Genomic DNA, 17,161 nt, shown 5'->3' with positions numbered 1-17,161 from the left:
ACGCACGTCTCGGACACATTCCTGGCCTCTCTTCCCCCGGCTCCACTTGTTGCTGGCTGATCTAAAACAGGCGCTGTTCTGATCCGAGGGCGCCCCGCCCGAACGCGCTCCAAACCGCACACTGCGCCTGGTTCACGTCAACGCCGTCGCTCAGGCCCAGGCCGGCCTCGGCCCCTTTGGACTGCCATGGCCTCGTCTGGCGTTCAGCGCGCCCCCCCCAACCTCTGTTAGTTCACCCTGTACCTTTTTGTAATTTGTTCACCCTATTTTTGATTCCATTATGTCTTGCTCTCTCGCTCTCTCTCTCTCTCTCTCTCTCTCTCTCTCTCTCTGTCTCTGTCTCTGTCTCTGTCTTTCTGTCTCTGTCGCTCTCGCTCTCTCTTTGTCCCCCCCTCTCTTCTGTCTCCCCCTCTCTCTCTCTGTCTCCCCCTCTCTCTCTCTCTCTCTCTCTCTCTCTCTCCATCTCCCCCTCTCTCTTTCTCGGTCTCTCCCTCTCTCCCTCTCCCTCTGTCTCCCCCCCTCTCTTTCTGTCTCCCCCTCTGTCTCTCTGTCTCTCTCTGTTCCCATATTGGATTCATTTCTCCAATGTTTGTTTGTTTTGCTCTTTTGACGCCATGTGTTGGCCTGTCGTTCACACCATGTTCAGTCCGTGTTTAGTGTTGAGCTTCATGTGTACAAATCTCATTTAAATGTTATCCTCTTGACACAGTATCGAGTTTAACTCGATGCTCGCCTGTCATCAACGTGATACACATTCAACACCGTAAAGTCAAACCATTCATGGTTCCAGTGAATCATCTCGCGTTTGGCATCACAGCAATTCCACAGTACAAGGAATTTAAACATTGAAAATGAATTAGGGAACCACATGTTTTGAGCTTAATATTGTTTTAGCCGAAGACAAATTACACAAATCACTTTGACTTCAAATAAATGTACAGGCCTCATGCTACAGTCAATAGATTAGAAGAACTACGCCCACCAAGAAAACTAAATTGAACCCCCCCATCAATCACATTCATCAGCACATTAATGTTTCCTGCCCTGCTTCCTGGCATCGTGTCCTCATGAGGTCATTACAAACCCTTTTAAGCAGCTGAGATGGCGTTCTGCTCTCCTCTGACGAAGATCCATCCACACGTGCCACAGTTTGACGTTGACACAAGCCAGGTTTAATTTCCCTTAATTTCAACCCCCACACATGACGGTAAAACAGGCCAGACTGTCACCTCTTCCCCTCGCCCTCAGATCCACATACCCTGTCTCACGGATCAAACTACCCCCACAGAGTGGGCTTGCGATGGGGAAGATGATGTCAAAACTGGCCTCTTGGTGCTGCAGAGACACAAGTATGGAGATAATGGATACGACATGAATCATGCCAGCAATTGAGAAAAGCTAGTTTCGAAATAGAATAGGGTTATGGTTATGCAATGCAAAGTATTCTCGTGTTATGAGTGGGGCGGGGGAATCTAAGTTATTCAGTACCGATCATTGAGAGCATTTGCTCTTGTTTCGGTTTCCTGCTTGCTCAATGTTGTCGTATTGAGCAATTCTTTCAACAATAGCTTGTGTATTCAACATACACAAGCTATTCCCGATGTTCTCCAGGCTTGGCTCTCCGCTCTACTCCTCTGTTCAGGAGGTTGAGGTCTTGAGCAGGCCGTGTCGGAGGCCCTCTGCCTTCTTCGAGGAACTTTGTTTGAACCTTTGACGACCCATAATAAAGTCTGAGCTGATGGAGGGTCTCACTGTAGACCACCTCCACTCAGACGGCTAAACCCGGGACTGTGATGATCTCCGCCCCGGAGCGCATGCCTGTGTTTACAATTCCTTGGTTGCCGTGACGTCAGTCTGGCTCCCAGCGGATCAGGACGAGGGGAAGTTCGGCCCGTCCGCACGTGATGCCCCTACTTGACATTCCTGCACACTTGACCCCCGCTCAGGTGGAATTCCGTACAGCCTTTTGTTTTAGGAACGCCCCACTTGACTGCGGTCGTAACCTGCCGTCCGTCTCGTTGAATACGGTGTGTACGTGCACACTCCCGAGTTAACTTCATTGACTCGATTTTATTGTGCGTTCACCTCAAAAAGCTAAGCGATTATTCACACTTAAAACACTCGCAAGGAGGAGGCCGCCAATTCATTCGAAACCAAAGCCGAGATAACCACCAGTGCAAGTCTTTACTTGTTGTCGAAGTACCAGAGAAGTCGGAGAACCCATCGCGTCGTTGAGGGTCCACAATAACAGCCGGAGGCGCGCCCAGCTCTGGGCCTCGATAATATATATTATATGATATTATATTATTTACCCCAGCGCCTGATGGAGACGTTGTTCTGCGTGTCCCTCGATGACTGAGATGTTGTTTTGTGTCCCCTCGGTGACGGAGACGTTGTCCTGTGTCCCTCGGTGACGGAGGCGTTGTTCTGTGTGTCCCCTAAGTGACGGAGACGTTGTTCTGTGTGTCCCCTAAGTGACGGAGGCGTTGTTCTGTGTGTCCCTAAGTGACGGAGGCCGGATTCGGAGCCGACATCGGGATGGAGGAAGTTCTTCAGCATCAAGTGCCCGCGCCTCGGGCTGCGGCCCAGCGCGGTGGTCCTGGTCGCCACCGTCCGGGCCCTCAAGATGCACGGCGGGGGGTCCCAATGTGAGTCCTGGGGGGGGTCCCGGGTCAGGCGGGGGTCCTGGAGGCAACATGCAGCAGCACGGTGCTGGAACAGGAAGTAGAAGATTGAAGAACGACCTGGACATCGTTGTGACGCTGAGTCTTTTGTGTTCAGGTCTCTGCAGGGTCACCTCTTCCTAGAGAGTACATCGACGAGGTGAGACACACACACACACACACACACACACACACACACACACACACACACACACACACACACACACACACACACACACACGCGCACTGCACACCCACACAGACCCTTATATCTTCTCTTAAACACAACCAACATAACAAAGTAATAAAGGGTCTAGTAATAAAGAGTAGTGTGAAAAATCCAACGACCTGGCGACCAGGATATGGACCCGTTGCATCCCCCGTCTTCAGTCCTTCTAGAGGGGAAAACCATCTGGATTTGTCGACCATCGATTACAGGCATCGGCTGCGTTTTGTCTTCCACACACAGGCGTACTCGGACACACACCATCCCTGTGGTTAGCAGCAGTGACCTGATTAACGGAGCACATTGAAGCTGTGTGTGTGTGTGTGTGTGTTGTGTGTGTGTGTGTGTGTGTGTGTGTGTGTGTGTGTGTGTGTGTGTGTGTGTGTGTGTGTGTCTGGGCTCGTGTCCATATCTGGCATGAATCAGTGGTTTCACAAGCAGGTTCAGCTGAGCAAATAACGAAGCGTGGAGAAGCACAACCACACACACACGTGCACACGTGCGTGCACTACGTTAGGTATAAGTTAATTGTGAGTGGTGTAACCAGAACCAGAAGGACCGAGAGAGAAGGGATCCGGGAAGCCCGTTTATTGGATCTGAACGGCCTGGTTGCTCTGGGCCTGTTGGCTGTGAGAGAGAGACACACACACACACACACACACACACACACACACACACACACACACACACACACACACACACACACACACACACACACACACACACACACACACACACACACACACACACACATAAAGACACACACACATAAAGACACAAACACACACACCCACACACACACACACACATAAAGACACACACACACACACATAAAGACACACACACACACACACATAAAGACACACACGCACAGACACAAACACAGAGATACACACACACATAAAAACACACACGCACAGACACAAACACAGAGATACACACACAGAGGCACGCACACGCAGAGACGGAGGCACGCACACAGATATACGCAGAGACACAAATTCTGACACACACACTCTCTGACACACACACGCGCACACACAATGACACACACACGCGCACACGCAATGACACACACACACACACGCAGACGCAGACGCACACTATTGGATTACTGTGGTCAGCAGAAGACCAGCTGCTGCAGAGTGGCGTGTGATGCGCCCCTGGCCCCCCGCCAGGGAGCCCTGCTCAATATTACACGGACGGCAAAGTTATTGGAGAGCAACACGCTTTGCACATGGCGGTCTGTCCGAGCGCCAAGCCCCCTACACAAGCACCGCATCAGAGGAACACGCTCATAACACAGATGGATTAATCATCCGTCCGCAAGCTGCCGGACCCGCCCGTCTCCGCTGCCTTGGAGCAGGCACCGGGTCGTAGATCTTCTGACCAGAGCTCTCCTGCTTCCTCTCCCTGGTTTCTCTTCCTGGTTGTTCTCTTCCCTACATAGTGTGCACACACACACACACACACACACACTTTGACACAAACACACACACACTTTGACACACTGACACACAGACACTTTGACAAACACACACACACACACTTTGACACACACCAACATGCACACACTCTAACTCTCTCTTTTTTTTTTTTACGAGCGCTGACATCCTGTTGTGGCGGCTGAAGGCCTGGGGCCCGCGGCCGATGGGACTCTGCTCAAACACCTTGTCCTGTTTCCGGCTCCTAATGTGTCTTTTTTACGTTCTTTTCTCCTCCTCCTCCTCCTCCTCTCGCTGCAGAACCTGAGCCTGGTGACGGGCGGTTGCCATAGCAACCTGAGGAAGCAGATCGAGATAGCGCACCTGTTCGGTGTGCCTGTGGTGGTGGCGCTCAACGTCTTCAAGTAGGAACTCGAAAGAGCCCCCCCGCCAAGACCGACACACACACACACACACACACCTGCCAGCCAACACCCTTCTGTTGAAACCATTGATAAAAAAAGATAATAATATCGGGGTCCTAGCTCACCTTTGACCTTACCTTGTTTCCTCTCATCGCCTAAAGAATAAATCCATACTCAAACATACACGGCCTCACTCTGGGTCGGCTTGGGTCATCTGGGAACCGGGAGGTTGCTAGTTCGATTCCCCCCGGCTCCTCCTAGCTGAGCGTCGGGGTGTCCCTGAGCGAGACGCCCTCACCCTGACTGCTCCCGGCGATCGGGCTGTGGCCTCGCCAGGCTGACGCCGCAGTCGGTGTGTGAATGGCTGAATGTGAGGCGACGCTATCAAAGCGCCTCGAGCGGCCACCGGTTTAGAAAAGCGCCGTGTGAATGCATTCACGAGCGTCCCCCCCCTCTGACGTCCGTTCGCAGGACGGACACGGCGGCGGAGATCGCGCTGGTGTGCCGGCTGGCCCTGGAGGGCGGGGCGAGGGCGGCCGTCCCACTGCCACCACTGGGCCCTGGGGGGCCGCGGCTCGGTGGAGCTGGCCCGCGCCGTCAAGGAGGCCAGCGCCGCGCCCAGCCGCTTCCAGTTCCTGTACGAAACCGAGGTTGGTGTGTGTGTGTGTGTGTGTGTGTGTGTGTGTGTGTGTGTGTGTGTGTGTGTGTGTGTGTGTGTGTGTGTGTGTGTGTGTGTGTGTGTGTGTGTGTGTGTGTGTGTGTGTGTGTGTGTGTGTGTGACACAAGGGGTACACCGGGCCTGGGTACAGTACCGGTACGGTAGAGCAGGGGTTCTCAAATGGGGGTACGGGTGCCACTAGTGGTACTGCAAGGGGGTGCTCCTGAAAAGGTAGATAAAAGAAAATCACAAAAAATGGAAAAGTGGTGGAAATGTGAAAGAAAGGAGATTCTGTGAAAAAGAAAACCCATCCAGAAACACCAAAATGTCGTCAATTTTAGGAAGAATAAATTGTAATAGGAATAACCTCTACATGCTTTGACCCTCCCCTTTGCTAAATTGATGATTAAATTTAGCAAACACATTTGTTTTTGACTGCCTACTCATTCCTAACCATGAGCAAACGACTTCTAATCACCAAGTGTGCAGTAGAGTGATTCAATCTACAGGGACGTGTATATTAACGGCATCACAAGGTTGTGAAGCATGAACTAGTGGACGGATGAACTGACGGTCTGGTCAATAAAGTCATACATTTCTAACCCTGGACATGCTCTCATGTAATCCCTAATTACCTATTTACCTAAGCAGTTGTTTTCAATGTAAAAGAAAGTACACTAAGCTATCGAGACTCTAAATCCCAGACGGGTGGACATCTATCTATCTCTCTATGGAGAGAGAGATAGGAAGGGGTTCCCGTATTGCATTCACCTTCATTCAATCAACAGATGCTTTGAGTGCCTTTTTTTATGTACCGCGTTCAGCCGCCACAAGCAGAAGGCATCTTAAAGGCTTTCCATAGCGTCTTAAGCGTTCAGACCTGATGCCTTTCCACCGTACACTCGGGACGCCCCTAGGCGCGCTCTTCTTACTCTTCCACGCAGCGCACTTAAAGGCTGTTTACCATCGCCTAGTTCCCCCTCGAGTTTAGTTTTAACGGCAGAGGAACCACGGGCAGCCATGGTCAACCTCCCCCAGATGAACCAGCGCCCCTGATGGGCGTCCGAGCTGGGGAGGGCGTCTCCTCCTCTTAAACCGGGTCCGGGTCTCCTAACTGCCACTCATTAACTCGCCCCCCCCTCACCCCCCCCCCCCCCCTCGCCCCTGTGACATCGAGAGCCACTTTTTTACCGCTGCTTCATGGAACGAAAGGATGCATTTTACGCGTTCTTAAACTCAGGATGTGTGCCTCTCGGCCTGATGAGATCATATCAAGGACATGGGTCTGTGGTAGGGGATGGCATGTGTTAACGTGACCTTGTTACCTTGCTGATTATTTAACAGTCAATCTTTGACGGAGTAGTTGCAGAAACGCGCGTTGCGTGTGCGTGTGTGTGTGTGTGTTTGTGTGTGTGTGTTTGTGTGTATACAAACACTCATTTTTTTTAACACAATTGAATCGGTTTACAGTGTGTGCAGCGAAGCTTGTTTCGTTAGTTAGCTCCGTCTAACGCGGGCCGCCACGCCGTGACGCCACAACGTTCTCCAAGCGTCCCACCGCCCACCCCTGGACTGAGAGTCTTGTCTCGGAGGCTCCGGTGAAACGCGTTGACATGGAGGGGGGGGGTGGGGGGGGGAGGGAGTGTCGAGGCGGGAGGCTTGACGCGGCCCCCTCTGGTCAGGCGCCCCGGCGCCCTAACGTGTTTAAAGTAATGGCGCCGGCCTGATGACATTAGCATTAGGGGGAGGAAGTGGCGGCGGGTGGTTCGCTGCTCTAAGGGGGTTAAGGAGGGGAACTTCAGGTCGCTAATCGAGTTGGGCGCTCTCGGGCTTCGGAGCAGGAGAGACTGCCATGGAGAGGGGTGTCTTTTGTGCTGGCTCACGCATTCCGATTCTGGGTTGGATAATAATAAATAATGAACATTATTTATTACTATCTTATTGAACGATTACACAAGAGCACAATCCTTAGGCTTGGATGCTCAACAGTCGCATAGCAGCAACCATACAAGATAAAGTAAATAAAGATGAGTAATAATAAAATTAAGTTAGATGAATGTTATTTTTTTTTACCTTTTTCATACTTTTGTATGAGGAGAGGATCGGGGTCGTCTTCGGCAGAGCAGTTGTGTGTCTTCCTGGGTCACCTGTTTCCGTTTGTGTTTTCTGAGAACCTTTACTTCACTACTTGTAGTTCGATCCCCGGCTCCTCCTAGCCGAGTGTCGATTGTGTCCCTGAGCAAGGACACTTGACCCCGACTGCTCCTGGCGAGCTGGCTGTCGCCCTGCATGGTTGACTCCTGAGCTGCACGGCTGCAGCTCAGGAGGTAGAGCGGGTTGACTTGTAACCGGAAGGTTGCTAGTTTGATCCCCGGCTCCTCTTTGCAGCGTCAAGGTGTCCCCGAGCGAGCCGCCTCACGCTGGATGTGTGCGTCTGAATGGTTGTAAGTCGCTTTGGATAAAAGCGTCTGGCAAATGCCCCTAAATGTAGATGTACGGTTTTGTTGCTATAATCAACGTTGCCATTGTCCATCGCGTTGCAGTCCAAGCCTAGGATGGAGGATCACAGACGGGTGTGCTCTGCGCCGTAGCGTCTGAACGTCCGTCTGAGGCTGACCTGTCTCCCCTTCCCCCCCCCCCCCCACCCCCGCCCCAGATGCCCATCGTGGAGAAGATCCGGACCATTGCCCAGAAGGTGTACGGCGCCGACGACATCGCCCTGTCCCCGCAGGCGGAGGCGGAGATCCAGACCTACAGCAGCAGGTGAGGTCGCGACCCCCCCCCCCCCCGCGCGCCAAACTGACCGACTCTCTGAGGAGTCCCACGGACCATCTGTCTGAGGCTGGGGGGGCCGTAGGGGAGTCAATGGGTTTGACTCCCAGCACAATGGTCCAAGAGGCCTTAACCCTACCGGCTCTTAAAGATTTAAAGGATAAAAGCATTTATGCATTTATTTACACACGTGTGTGTGTGTGTTAGCCTATGTGTGTGTGCGTGTTAGCCTATGTGTGTGTGTGTGTCTGTGTGAGTCTCTTTCTGTGTGCGTGTCTGTCTGTCTGTCTGTCTGTCTGTCTGTCTGTCTCTTTCTGTTTGTGTCTTTCTGTGTGTGTGTGTGTGTGTGTGTGTGTGTGTGTGTGTGTGTGTGTGTGTCTGTCCCTGTCATTGACCGTGACCTGCTCTCCTCCACACAGGGCTACCGCTCGCTCCCCATCTGCATGGCCAAGACCCACCTGTCCCTGTCCCACATGCCCGACAAGAAGGGGGCGCCGACGGGCTTCACCCTGCCCATCAGGACCGTACGGGCCAGCATCGGGGCGGGCTTCATCTACCCGCTCGTGGGCACGGTGGGTCCGCTGGACGGGGCAGAATCAGAGCCGCAGCCCCAGAGACGTGTCCTCGTAGTGTCTCGGGGTATTTTCCGTAACCGCTGCGTGAGACGCGCACTGCGCCGTTTGTTTGAGGTCGTCCGCTGTTCGCCGGGTTGTGTTTTAAGACTCCACAGAGAGACCGCACACAGCGAGCCTCCCACTGTGGCTCCTGGGCCCCGGCCGTCCATTCCACAACACCCACGGGGCCCCTGGAGAACGAGTTCAGGGGTACACCGGAGCCGGAGACACTCTGGAGTTATAGTCTTGTGTTTAAACCCACTATTCATGCGGTTTCTTCTGCGTGTTAGACAATGAATACAGAGACACTTGAAGGAGCATGTAGGGGTTTTGACACTGAATGCAGCGACAGTTTATTAATGAGCAATTAGTTAGACAGTAAAATGCAGGGACAGTTTGTTGAGGATCAGGTAGGGGTTACACAGTGAGCGGACAGAGGCTTTATTCGCACAAGCAGCTTTATTAAGCAAGGCAACTTTATTTATGTAGCACTTTTCATACACAAGGCAGACTCAAAGTGCTTCACATATAAACATTGTCATACAATAAAATAATAGATAAGTAAAAGAAAAATATATGCAAAGAAATGGTAAAATAGAAAGTTAAAAAGGCATTTTAGTATTAAATGGAAAATAAAGGCAAAGTTAAAAAAAGCTTTTTAGAAAGTGTAATGTATTTAAGATTTAGCTATAGCAAACTAGCTATAGCAAACATAAAAGTCTTCAGTCTTGTTTTAAAGGTGCTCAGAGTTGGGGCAAGTCTTCCTCCTCTGGGAGTTTATTCCAGCTATTTGTTGCATAGTAACTAAATCCTGCTTTCCCATGTTTGTGTTTAAGTAATAAGTGTTTAAGTAATAAGTGCAGTAATCAATGCTAATCAATGATCTTTATGAATGTAGGATCTTGGTCGTATGAAAAACCCCCTTCATGATGGAGGTATTTATTGGCAAAGTCGCAAAGTTTATACGTGTTAATAAGTTGCACCAATCAGGCGCTTGCGTAACACAACCTTTCCTCGGGGTCCACGCGCGCCCCCTCTCTCGGGCCCCAGCTCAGTGCACACGGGCCTGGCTCTGGCCCAGCCTGAGTCGGGGGTCCCGGGGGCCCTGGAAGACGCCCAGAGTCCTGCCTGCAGCGGGGCGGGGGGCCGACCCAGAACCAGATGCAGGCATGTGGGCCCGCTGGCAGGAAGTGGCTGACTTCCTGCCAACCGCCGGCCCCCTGCTGTTTCACCAGCAGCCCCCCTGGGCCCGGGTTTTGAGGGGCGGAGGTGTGGGGCTGGTGGTGGTTTTTGGGGGGGCGAGGTGTGTGGGGTGGGGGGGGGGGGGGGTCTCACTGCCGCCACAGCCCTTGCCTTTGATCTGCCTAGGAACCGTGGAGCCACCAGCACGTTCATGACCCCTGAACCCCCCCCCCTCCCTGCTACCAACCCCCCCGACTCTTGACCGAAGGGGACTTCCAACCCCCCCACCCACCCCCCACCCCACCCCTGATGTGTCTCTGAACTCTGGGGCAGGAGGCGTGGTCGGCACCTGCCCCTGATGACCAACACTGGGGCTTTTAGCTACTTTGTCAAGAGTCCCATTTTTAACTTTCCCGGACCCAGCCTGACCATTGTGATGTGTAAACGTGTTTACAATCCGTCACTGGGCCGCCTCGCGACCCACGGGTCAACCTGACCTCGCTTGGGGGTGAGACGCTACGTCCTGCCCTGTGTGGGGGGGGGGGGGGGGGGGTCTGTGCGGCCCTGCCGAGGAACCAGGAAGGGCCTGATGTCATCGGGCAGATATGCGATGGAGGCGACGGGGGTTGGGGGCGGAACAATAGCTCTCTGTGGGAGGCAGGGCCAGCCACACCCCAGGATAGACGGGTCTCGGTTGAACCGCTGCGGTTCGATTGAAACGCCACGCACACGGACACATGTGGTCGACGGCTGATGTCATGCAACGGTTGATGGCGAGGGGGAGAGAAAGGCAGGCTCTATTGCAAGTTACCGCCTGATGTCACGCAATGGTGGATGGCTTCAATGTCAGAGGGAGAGAGGGGGGGAGGGGGGGGGAGATAGGGAGGGAGAGGCTCTACAACAAGCCTTCTTATAAAGACCAACATGTTCTCTTAAAGAGAGAGAGAGAGAGAGAGAGAGAGAGAGAGAGGAGAGAGAGAGAGAGAGAGAGAGAGAGAGAGAGAGAGAGAGAGAGAGAGAGAGAGAGAGAGAGAGAGAGAGAGAGAGAGAGAGAGAGAGAGAGAGAGAGAGAGAGAGAGAGAGAGAGAGAGCGCGCGCGCTAGCTCAATTTAGATGTGTTTTTCTGCATTCTTTTTAATGGGCTAGACAGACGGGAACGATGCCAACAATGTCTCTTGACATGCGACGTGACGTGTGTGTTTACGTTATATCGCCATATCAGTCTCGTGTCTCCCCGTCCCTAGATCACGGAAATAGACGAGATCTCGTGATTGAGTTTCGTTGCATAAAATATTGACGACAGCAGAAATCCTATTTATAAAGCTTTGAGTCCATTCCAGACTATTTTGGTAATAAATTAAGCTCTGTTGACGAAGACTCTTCTCCTTCAGCCTTGAGAAGGCCAGGACTCCCAGAAGTCCTTCCACAGTTTTTGGGTTTTGTCCATGTGACAAAGCAACGTTGTGTTTTGGGGTTGGAGGGGGGTGGGGGGGGCGGGGGCGGCGGCGGCGTGTGGGTGTACGGAATTTGTGGGCAGAGCGTGGTCCCATCCTCAGCCGTGGAACGTGAAGTGGTCTGCGGGTTTTCACACGTTCTCCGGAATGGGGCGGGGGAGGGGGGTGGGGGGGGGGGGGGGGGGGGGGGGGGGGGGGGGGGGGGGGGGGGGGGCGGAGGAGAGAAGGGGGGACCACAGACGCCGCAAACAGCGCATCTATTGTAGCGCGTCTCAACCTCCACCCGCAAGCTCCTCCCCTTCTCCTCAGAGTCCTCCGCTGGTATGCTCGGAGCAGAAGAGGCGCGCAACTTGTTGTGTCGGCCGTTGACTCCGGTGCTGCAGGAGGTCTCGGCCCAGAGTGGTCCAACACAGCTGAGGCTCTGGAGTCACTGGGCTGACGAGGGGGAACAGGGGCTCTCGGAAGCCTCGTTCATCCGTGACGTAGGAACTGCTGTTGAACGACCACTCTTCCGACCCGAGACGGTTGATGTCCCTTGATGCGCTATGGCCTGCGATTGGTTATCGGTGTCTTCGTAAAGTAAATTACTTTTTACGAAGAATCTGCGCTTCGCCATCTGGCTTGGAGTGTCATTGGCAAATGGACGGACGGCAAGTGTATTACAGATTGGCAAATTGATAGTCTTCTTTGATGAGGAAACGTGGGCAGCATTTGACAAGGATGATGATCCATCCATCTAAAAAGAGATAGTGTTAAACTAAACATACGTGCTATTTTAAGTGCATCTTTGAGTCCTCATTACTGTAAAGACGTATGGCTGTTCTCAAGATCCTCTGGTAGGGACGGTATCACTGTTTATTCCCCCAGTACAACAGTGGAACCTCTACCAGTTACATCACTGGATCCAGTTTCCCCATTAGAACAGTGGAACCTTTACCAGTTACATCACTGGTCCATCCTGAATGCTTTATGATAAACACTTCCTCATTAGTGCTTTCATTCCTTAATGAAGTCGGACCGTGAGTTCATGAGATGATGTCATTGACGCGTTTTTATTTCCGGTACGTTTCATGATGATGTCATTGCTCTGCCTTAAACACAATATGCGGGATGTGTGACAACCTCCATGAGCTGGCCGCAAGGACAAACCCCACAGAGCGGGACAATTCAATAATATGCAATGCACTCGGGTAGAGTGCATTCCAAAAAAGCTAACGCTAACACTAGCATTAGTGTTAGCATTACCTTTAGCCTTGGCGTTAGCAGTAGCATAATGCTAGTGCTAATGCTAATGCTAATGCTTGGTCCATATCCTCGTGGGAGTGAGCCAAGTGAACCACAGGAGGAGTCGCCAGGTCCGGAATACATTCCTCGTACAGGCCTCTTCCCCCTCCAGCCATTCCTCTCTTCTTCTAGTCTTCTTCTGTTTATGACCGAACCGCCTCCTCAGACAGGAAATTGGCCGGTCACTACCTGCCTCCTGCACGAGCCTCCTCACTGATGGGCCTGTAAAACTACCCCTAGATAGGGAGAGGTGGTGGTGGGGAGCGCCATGGAGGGACTGGTCCATGTTGGGCTCAGAAATTTGCCTCTAACCAACTGTTTATCATGTCTGTGTCGCTGTATTATTTGTTTTTATTTGTGATTAGTTTTGGCAAAATTTCCCCCCGATATTGTACGAATAAATCAAGACGACTGCGGTTCTTTTGGCCGCATCGTGAATGAGGGGCAGTTAAATAACAATTAATCCAATTCAATTCAATTCAACGCACAAACGTCGACATGCACGTAGATCAAGGTAAGAAAATGGCTGCTGGAGAGAGAGAGAGAAAGGGATAGAGAGAGAGTAAACAGGGTTATACAGTCAACACGTTGATTGTTTGCGTGAGTCTCTGTTCACATGCTCCCTGTGTCCTCCCCAAACGTAATTACAGGAGAACTGAGAGAAGTCAGTTGACTTGTGTTTGCCCGTCGCTTATCAACGGGCAGTCACATGTTTTTGCCCGCACTCCTTGAGTCCTTCGTGCATCTGAACGTCGTCTTTAGCGGTGCCGTCGGAGTAACGGTTGTATTCAAACTCCCAGCAAAGCTCAGAGCCAACGCGTAATCGATGGGTGCTCCTTGAACACTCTTTCCAACTCGAGTCGACTCCGTTCATGTCTGCTCATGACCTCACCGCCGTCTCCGTCGCTGTCGCTCAAACATGTATTCAAAACATAATGACGGCCTCTTCCCCTGCTGCATGTTGTTTCTACCCTGTCCATCGCAGAGTCTCTGTTGTGTCCGTTTTGCGAGCGGAGGAGAACAGAGGTGCCATTGATCTGCGGGGCCGGTGAGACTCACCGCTTAAAGTGGAGGTTGTCAACACGTGGATCATTAGTCCTACCGCGGTGACTGTCTTAGCCACTCAAAGGATGACTCAAGATTATAATCCTTCTCTACACAGAGGAGGGGGGGGGGGGGGGGGGGGGGGGGGGGGGAGAAGGGGGGTCGTGTTCGCTGTAATTTAGCCCGGTTTGATACCGCGGCGTCGCGGGGGATTCGGTTTCATAAGCCGCCGTGCGCTGAGCTCGCTCTCGCAGCTGTGTTGTGGTCTGAGCCGTAAGGCGATCTTTTCGCTGATTGTCCGGATTAGAAATTCTACCTTGTTATTTGCCTCTGTGTTCTGGTGCGTCTCTCTGTGCTACTGAACGTGTCCTGCGATGGGGGACGGGGGGGTTGAGGTAGAAGGTGTTTAAACACCTGTCGGCGGTGCTGTGTTTCTCTGTGACCCCTCCTGGCTCGGCTGTGCTTCGTGATGAGGGAAGCATGCACCAGAGTACAAATACAAACTTTAGCACGCGAGTGTTGCCCTCTCTCGCTATCCCCATCACGTTGCTCTCCTAATAAATCCCATATTCGCCGGCGTCGCCACCACTCCCCCCAGAAAGGCCCATCCCGTAACCTCATGAAATATTAAGAGACGTGAGGGTGGGTAGGTGTGGCAACGGGAACCGCCACGTTCCACTCTACACTCTCAAGTCCCCAGGCTGAAGTGAACGCTGGATACTTTCTCTTTCTTTCGCCACCGTTCTCCTCACACGACCCCCACGGTGAACGTCGACGGCTCACCACGTCAATGGGGCCGGGCTCATCCAGCCGATATCCTCATCTGCATACAGAACGCTGCGGCAGGCGATTATGCTGCAGCAGCGTTTTGATCTGCGCATTAACATAGCGGGTAAGCCCCGGTCAGTCAAGGAATCGATGGATTGATGCGTGTCCGATATGTGCAGACGTCAGCCTTTACCTCGAATGTAAGGCATGTATTAATCACTGCTTTATGGAGGCTGTGAGCGTGGGTTTGGGTTGCATCCCTTTATCCCGCAGAGCAGCCACAACCCCCGCGTCTCTCCTCTTAGATAAGCAGCATCGCTGTACCATGCACAAGTCAGCCCTGACTCACCCCCCTCTCGTCTCCCTCCTCTCACTTGTCTTTCTTGTCTTTCTTTCCTCTCCTCGCTCTTGTCTCTCTCTTCTCCCCTCTCCTCTCTCTTGTCTCTCTCCTCTTCTCTCCTCTATTGTCTCTCTTCTCTCCTCTACTCTCCTCTCCTCTCTCCCCCCCTCCCCTCTGATGAGCACCATGCCCTGTACACCGACCATAACTTGTCTCACCCCCTCTCTCCCCCCTCCCCTCTCTCTCTCTCCCCCCTCAGATGAGCACCATGCCGGGCCTGCCCACCCGACCTTGCTTCTACGACATCGACCTTGACCCTGTCACAGAGGAGATCACCGGCTGTTCTGAGCACGCTCAGACCAGAGGTAAACAGAGAGACTGGTGGGGGGCAGGGCCCGGGGGAGACTGGTGGGGGCGGGGCCCGGGGGAGGTCGTGGGGGCGGGGCCCCAGAGAGACAGGTGGGGGAGGGGCCCCAACGGAGACGGCTGTAACTTGTGTGTTCTGGGATCTGTGGATCTTCTCCACTACATTGGATACTGTTGTTATTTCAATTATTATGGTCCTTCTTTTTGTCTTACATCGATGTTAATGTTTTTATTAAAATAACTGGAGTCCTGCTTTTGATTATACATTAGTCATTAATATGTGTACATTAGTGTTTTATTTAGAAAGTCAATACAACTCCTAACTCATACGCCCTCCCTCAGGTCGACAGTATCGTTGTCAGGATCCACAGACTGAAAGGACAATCAGCCATTATTATGAACCATCGTCTCCTTCAGGGAAGCCTTCTTCTATCAGCGTTACATCAAGTGTTGGTTATCTCCGCACCGCTGTGTGTATGTGTGTGTGTTTGTAATATGCCAAAGTGGGGACCAATGTTCAGGTGGTTTTACCTACCAGCTGTTGAACTCTGTCCACAGAGAGTTGTTTCGTTTACTTTGTCAAACCATTAAGAATTTAAGCTTAAATGTGTCAAAACGTTCTGACTTGAGAGTGAAACCTTTTATATAATCAGTCTTCTATCATTTCTACCAAAAGAAAGCTTGGTGCTTACGTTACACTTAGTAGTGTTAGTATTTATTCATGTGGACCAAATTGCTTTTTTTTCGCACAAACGTTGGTGTAGCCTTTTTACCTATCTGACCTATGAGCTGGCCTCAGCCGACCGTCAACACTAAAGCCAGGGTCGGTACTTGCATTCCCTGCCGCAGCTTAACACGGTACGGCCGAAAACGCATTCAAAGGAAACGCGTCCTCACTGCGGTTGAGGCTGTGAGTCAAAACACCCGCGTCTCAACTACCTTCCAAAGATACCGAAACAAGTTCTCGTCTGGGGCTGCTGTGCTCCAGCAAAGTTTTAAAACTGTTTTTGTTTTTTGTTCCGTAAGATGGAAACTCTTTTTGTGGCCGTTTCCTTTCTGAATAAACATTTCTGTTGTACTCCCAACACTGCGGCTGTCTCCTGGTCTTGTTTTCACACCCAGCAGGTGAGGACGGAGAGAGCCCATCTGTTGTTTGGACACATGCGCTCTCCTTCCTGTTGTCTCGGCGCTCGCAGACGGAATAACACTAAACATCGCTCGCTCTGTGGGAGAGGAGCCGCTCATCCCGCTCAGAGCGGCCCGCGGGTCAAACCGCTCCATATTGATATGAAGATAAACAATATATATATTTATTAGAGCTGTCAGTTAAACGCGTTATTAACGGCGTTAACGCAAACCAATTTTAACGGCGTTAACATTTTTATCTTGCGATTAACGCAATTATTTTATAAAAAAGAAATCGTTTTTTTTTATTTTTTTTTTTTTTGGCTCAAAACAAAGAAGCAGTAGCCTGACTGCTATGTTCAAATGACATTTGTTCAAAGCAGTCGTTTAATTGCACTATAGGCTCTTTTTTTGTATCGTCCTGTTTTGATCAGTATATGCCAATGTTGTTATCAATAAAAAATCATTTGCACAAGGCAAGCCGATGCACTTCACCATGTTGATAAGAGAATTAAAATGAGAAGAATTATGGGACAAAGAAATCAAGGATATTTAGCATAGAAAAATAATTTGCGATAATCGTGAGTTAACTATGACATTAATGCGATTAATCACGATTAAATATTTTAATCGCTTGACAGCTCTAATATTTATATATTTTATATACGGGGAATGGTTTTACCTCGCGATTGTAAGTGTTTGGCACTTGGTTCTATGAACATCTTTACTGTACCGACAGCAATATATTGTAGTTTCTCTTCCGACAAATACTTATTAGTCGCTTTTGATAAAAGCGTCTCACAAAGGCCCTTAATG

The 17,161-nt window shown here is 51.4% G+C and overlaps 1 protein-coding gene across 1 annotated transcript in view; it reads left to right on the top strand.

Annotated features, from left to right (window-relative positions):
• mthfd1l (methylenetetrahydrofolate dehydrogenase (NADP+ dependent) 1 like) overlaps nucleotides 1–16,302 on the top strand; it is a 47,316-nt gene extending 31,014 nt beyond the window's left edge. Inside the window, 10 exon segments of the mRNA XM_060041993.1 lie at nucleotides 2,507–2,544; nucleotides 2,546–2,648; nucleotides 2,768–2,823; nucleotides 4,635–4,738; nucleotides 5,210–5,282; nucleotides 5,284–5,388; nucleotides 8,053–8,156; nucleotides 8,584–8,740; nucleotides 15,114–15,219; nucleotides 15,563–16,302. Of these exon segments, the coding sequence (XP_059897976.1) occupies nucleotides 2,507–2,544; nucleotides 2,546–2,648; nucleotides 2,768–2,823; nucleotides 4,635–4,738; nucleotides 5,210–5,282; nucleotides 5,284–5,388; nucleotides 8,053–8,156; nucleotides 8,584–8,740; nucleotides 15,114–15,219; nucleotides 15,563–15,714 (998 nt within the window). The 3' untranslated portion in view covers nucleotides 15,715–16,302.
• The last annotated feature ends 859 nt before the right edge of the window (nucleotides 16,303–17,161 follow it).

Source organism: Gadus macrocephalus, chromosome 21, assembly GCF_031168955.1.
Source record: "Gadus macrocephalus chromosome 21, ASM3116895v1".
In the NCBI taxonomy this organism is placed as follows: Eukaryota; Metazoa; Chordata; class Actinopteri; order Gadiformes; family Gadidae; genus Gadus; species Gadus macrocephalus.
Note: the sequence above shows the minus strand (reverse complement) of the source record. Positions and strands in the feature narration are given on the sequence as shown.